Source organism: Artemia sp. Qi Xiang Cuo, chromosome 5 (assembly GCF_049724085.1).
Source record: "Artemia sp. Qi Xiang Cuo chromosome 5, ASM4972408v1, whole genome shotgun sequence".
In the NCBI taxonomy this organism is placed as follows: domain Eukaryota; kingdom Metazoa; phylum Arthropoda; class Branchiopoda; order Anostraca; family Artemiidae; genus Artemia; species Artemia sp. Qi Xiang Cuo.
This window is the reverse complement of record NC_142798.1, coordinates 37,933,837-37,940,031: the sequence shown is the minus strand read 5'-3', so window position 1 is coordinate 37,940,031 and position 6,195 is coordinate 37,933,837. Positions and strand designations below refer to the sequence as shown.

General features: G+C 32.8%; 1 protein-coding gene across 1 annotated transcript in view; it reads right to left on the bottom strand.

Annotated features, from left to right (window-relative positions):
- The window catches only part of LOC148952113 (proclotting enzyme-like), a 57,998-nt gene extending 52,296 nt beyond the window's left edge, over positions 1-5,702 (bottom strand). Inside the window, exon 1 of the mRNA XM_089089556.1 lies at positions 5,178-5,702. Coding sequence (XP_088945682.1) covers positions 5,178-5,638 — 461 coding nt within the window. The 5' untranslated portion in view covers positions 5,639-5,702. The remainder of the gene's footprint in view (positions 1-5,177) is intronic.
- Between the last annotated feature and the right edge of the window lie 493 nt (positions 5,703-6,195).

The window sequence follows — 6,195 nt, the reverse complement described above, 5'->3', positions numbered from 1 at the left end:
TAGTACTTAGGCTGCAAATGCAACTACTTGCGACAGCAACTGTAACTACATGCAACTGCGACTGCGACAACTTCCACTTGCGGCTGCTTTCAATAAATGTTGAGGAGGATGTTGAACAAAATCATTAAACAGTATATGCACGATTGTTGTCAAAAGGGCGCATCAGCAATATCTTTGGGACGGATGAGGTATTAAATGGAAACTTTCAGGGCATTTTGAAGTTCTTGGAGGACAAAAGGACCCCCCTGATACTTTTAGATGCCCCCATCTCTACGGACTGATCAAAATCCTAAAATAGCCACTTTGTTCAAAATAGTCAAAAGGTCTAATAGCTATGTCTCTGGACATGCCACGCCTCCTCAGCCCCATTAAAAGGGTTGTAAATTATGAATTTGCCCATTGTTTACAAAGAGAATTTACCATTGGGAAAGGGAGGGGGCAGTTTGATCCTGGGTGTGTCAGAAAAGGCTAAGGGTTATTAGGCAAAACTTCAGGAAATGTTGAGGGGGATGTTAAACTAAATCAGAGCGCACTATTTGCATCCAGTTTATCAATCCTAAAAAGGGCTTATGCCAGATTTGCTATCCCACTCACTCGGACTATCTGTCTTGACTTTTTCTACAATTAGCATATGGCTTGATGTCCGCAATTACTTGATTTTAATTCAAAATCAGCGGTATGACTGCGAATATGACTACTTGCGAATACTTGCAAGTGTTATTCTGCAATATTTCAAGAACAATTAAGAAAGGGTATCAAGTTCAAAGATTCAGAGAATGTTGAGGTGGATATTGAAGTTAAAGACAATATGTGCATCCCAGTGCCGAGGGGGATGTTGAACTACATGAAAAGACACTATGTGCATCCCTGTTGTCAAAAGGGCGTATCAGCAATACCTCAGGAATGGCTAATGGCATTTAGTTGAAGCTTTCAGGGGATGTTGAGGCGGAAAATTTTAAAATGATTCAGAAGAAACTAATCAGATAAAACAAATTAGAATCAGATATTTCAATTCTTATGCAAAAGAAAAAAAAACGTAAATAAATAAAAGAAAAGAATCCAGCATTTGACTTTAGAATCTTTATCGGTAGTGCTAATCTCTGTTTCACGGCGATCCAGCCAAAAAGTGCAATGGAGGGCTGGGGACCAACAATCGTATACTTCTGGAAACTCTTCCTGTTTACCTTCCCCAGATATCTCCAGGTACCCATTTAGAGCTGAGTCGACTCTGGCTGAGCTTACAGAGTCACGCCACCGACACCCGTTCCAAAGCAAATAATTGGATACACTAGGATTGGAACCCTCGCCCTCTCAGACAAAGAGTTCTAAATCCGGCGCACCAATCCACTCGGCTAGGACGGCTATCAACTGTGCTAGGACGAGAGAAACTGGAGAAATATCCACAATATTAACCAATAATAAAACTTCGGCAATAAAAAACAGACAGAAATAAATTTAAAACAAAAATTCTGAAAAAAAAGTTCTTCAAAGAAAAGTAAATAGCCATATTAAACTTCAAGGCCAGCCGACATAAGTCCTATTATAATTGAAACTCAAAACGACCAGAAATTACTATCAAAGAATGAATGAAAACCGGGACAATCGGTTTCTCATTAGGGATGATCGTATCGAACTGGCGGTCGCAGAATGCTGGAAGAGGGCACATTTGACAAGACATTACGACACATAATGCCTTTTTATGTAATAAAATAGATCGTGCCAGAGCAAAGTGGCGTTTTCTTCCATTTTGTCCCACAAAACATCAATCTTTGCCCGAAGAGGATCGAAATGCCAAACAATGGAAATGCCAAAATGGCCAATCAATTTACCTTGGTGTAAAACTCAAAGGGATTCAAAACAAGAGGTTTTGAATCCCTTATTTGGAAAAACAACAGAAAAATGGCATGTTCTGTCACTTTGTGCTACAAAAAAGCGCGAAAAGGGTCAAAATATCGAAGAATGTCAATTCCACATCAGTCAATCGATTTATCACTATCTAGGCCCTAAATAAAAGCTATTACCCCCCCCCCCCTCTAGGAAAATGGATATAAAGTATGACATGAATGCTGCAGTGATTACTAAGGTTTTGGATAAATCACTAGCACAGGATGACCTTTTCAGGTCTTCCGATATTACGAAACGGTTTTTTCCATGACAATAATGTTATCCCCATATTCCCAGCCAGTAATAAGAATTTCCAATACTGTCATATTGACTAAGTAAAGGTTCCCAATACTAGTCCCTATACGTCCACATCCACCCAAATGGCATAGCTTCAAATTTGCTGATAATATACTTTTTGCTGGTCCAGTCGATTAATACATTTCGTTCAGTCATTCATAATAATAGTACTTGTCAAGATGTAAAAAGATATTTTCCGTTTTCAACAGTGGACAGAGATAAAAAGAAAGAAAGAAAAACATATTTCGGCTTCGGTAACTCAAAAGACGTTATGCTAAACAAGCTACATTTTACAGCAGAGCGACAAACAAATACCCTGAGCAGGGTTGCCACCGTCAGTTGGATTTTACTGTATCTAGTAAAAAAAATCTAGGAAATTTAGAGGATCTAGTAAATTTCCCGAAATCAAGTAGAAACTAGTAAAGAGTCATGATTTACAGTAAACAAAACTTTTTTTTTATTTGCCAGGAAATCAGGGATAAAAATTACCTAACACATATGATAATTTACATTTTTGCTTGTCTGTTTTACAAATTACAATTTTGTTTCTCTGTCTCAGAGACAAACAAGCAGTCACCTATTTTCATAAACAGACCCTTCACTTCCGGCGTCTAAAGGTCGACAAAATCAGCTTTCTGTGTATCAAATCTTACCAACTAAAAATGAAGCTATAATGACACTTAGATTTGTGATGATTGGGAATCTATTGGAACCAAACAAAAGGTGAATCTCCTCAGTTTGAAAATTTTATTGAGTAAAAAGAAGCCTGCTGAGAGAAATTAAAAGTAAGTAGAAATGTAACATTATATATATATATATATATATATATATATATATATATATATATATATATATATATATATATATATATATATATATATATATATATATATATATATATATATATATATATATATATATATATATATCTTTAATCATACTATGAAAACGAAAGAAAAAGGAAAAGAGCAAAAAAGAAGAAAAAAGATTGTGAAAATCGTATTGATTATCCTCCTATAGTAAAAATCGATGCTTGATGGTTGATGGTTGATATATATATATATATATATATATATATATATATATATATATATATATATATATATATATATATATATATATATATATATATATATATATATATATATATATATATATATATATATATATATATATATATATATATATATATATATATATATATATATATATATATATATATATATATATATATATATATATATATATATATATATATATATATATATATATATATATATATATATATATATATATATATATATATATATATATATATATATATATATATATATATATACATATATATATATATATATACATATATATATATACATATATATATATATATATATATATATATATATATATATATATATATATATATATATATATATATATATATATATATATATATATATATATATATCCAAAAAAAGGATTTTTGAACTTGTTTCCGGAATCTTCAATCATACTATGAAAACGAAAGAAAAAGGAAAAGAGAAAAAAAGAAGAAAAAAAGAAAAAAGATTGTGAAAATCGTATTGATTATTTTCCTATAGTAAAAATCGATGCTTGATGATGGGCGTACGGCGTAGCTGCAGTCGGAAAATTTTTTTTTTTAGCATTTAGTAAAAACAGATGCGATCTAGTAAATTTTTTCTCTCCGATTTAGTAAATTCTTCCAGGTCAGGGTGGCAACCCTGACCCTGAGTAGCATCTGAATTTCAGATGCCAGGTGAGGCGGAGAACGCCTGGTCCTCCTGCTGCAAGATCAAGCAGGAGAAGCTTAAAAGTAATTTCGGTACTTCTGCTGTTACTAACCGTCAGTTGCTTGTCCATGGAAGGCTTTTCTTAGGCATCCAAGATATGACAAAAACAATTTTGTTATCAGAACCTTCATTAGCTAACCATTTCCATGAGCAAGAAAAAAGGATTTAACATATTTAAAAAAAAGAGACTTCTATACAATTTGATAGCCAAATAATATATAATAAAACGACATATTAGCGAGATGGGACGTAAATCAATTTTTTTTTTTTAGCAGGTCGCATAACGCCTTTGGAGTGACAATAACTGATTTGAAACAGTAGCCTTCAAAAGGAGGCTTGTCTTTCATAGTCTTTCAGCAAATTCAGTTGTTTGTAAATTTTTCAGATATCTAGATCTACGTACGATTTATTTTTTTTTTATTATTTTACTTTTTTTCTTTTTGCTACAAGCAACTTTTTTTTCATAATTTCTCTTTGGCATAACAACATCAAGGCTGATGCGGAATTGTTTATTATTATACTTCTTCGTTTCACACAATCCTACTCAAAAAGACTTGGATCGAGATATAATATGGGAAATCACAAGTTCAGTCGACGAATTTTTATTCGTAATTTAATCAAAATAAGTTAATCAAAATAGGATGAAAAATAAATAAGCGTTTGAAATGAGATAATTTTAGAAAAGTTTTCGTGAACCGGCCGGATCAATATTATAGAACAAATTCAGCAGAACTGAAAAATGATTAATCTGACATTTGTCAAAGTAGGAAAGGCGCAAATACATTTTAATATATTTTCACATTTGTTAGCATGAAAAAGACAAATCTTATTTATCCAACATGGTTTAATCACTAATTTGATTTAATTGAATGACTAGGCCGAGACTCTTGTATGTTTCTCTGACTTAAAAATGCTGACGAAATAGAATACATGAAATGTTTTGAACATTAGTTAAAAGGAAATTTTATTTTCAGGGCCTTAGCTACGAATATTGTTTATTTTTTCGCTTTAAGTGAACTTCTCAGAAATCACAAAACATTCTTTCCCTTTTTGAATAATTTTCGTCAATAAGAAAAGATGAAAGTTGGTAGAAACTCAAATTTTTCCAGTGTGTTACTTTGAACGTTTTACCTCCCGTGGAAAAGTAACTTGAATTTTTTTCCGAATTGAACATTTATCACTTACGGCTCAGATTCGTCTACTGGGCAGCAAACTCCTGGAGTAAAGAGATTCTGGAAACATATTGATTTTCTAAGACTTGTTAAATCCAAGAGTAAAACAGGGCATGCGGCAAGGTCACTACACTTCCCATTTTGTCCACTGGGTGTTGTACAAGCTCTAAAATTCCCATAAGCAATCACATCACCAACGTCTAAGAAAGTTTGTCGATTCTGCAGAGTTTTATTGCCCTTATCATCTTTTTCATCATTTTTCTTGCTAAAATTCACCAGTTCGAAAATTGGACTTCTATTCACAGCTTTTGGAAACGTAGTTCTGACCGGAACAAAACCATCAACTTTAATACTTCTGTTAAATATATTTCGCGTTGAATTCACTAAGGTATCACGAGCTTTATTAAAAAATAAATTTAAACCGTTTTGACCCGACACACATGCTGTAATAGCTATCAAAAAAATGATTTTCATTTTATCACAACGTCAACAGCAACGAACACACTAGCCAAGATATAGAAGGTGAAAGTAAATTACGGTTTACAAGTCAACAGACTCGTACATAATGATAGCGACTTGCCCAACTCGGGTGAAAGTAAGCATCGTTCAATGTCAAAACAGTCAAGGCAAAGTACCCGTTAAAAAGACATGATGATTTAAAACAGACGTAACAAAACTCAGGAAGTATTCAAGCTGAAAATAAATGCCAAATTCACTTAATCATACACGTTGGGAAAAAAGAAGAACACTTCCGAAGAAACAACCCATTAAAGGTAAACCCTGGGCAGTTTCCCACGTGGAGTCGTATTTCACAAAGATAACAGAGCATGTTTATGACAATAAATTACGAAAATGTAAAAATTCCAAGATTTCGACGGGAACCATGTTCAGAAGACCTTTCCTTGGTCCATGCCTAACTCAGGGACTGTTTTTCTGAAAAACAAGAGTGAACTATCTGTCTAAATTACAATTATTGAATCGGATCAACAATTAAATAATCGGCGGTAAAGTGAAAAGAGGGTCTTGTCAAT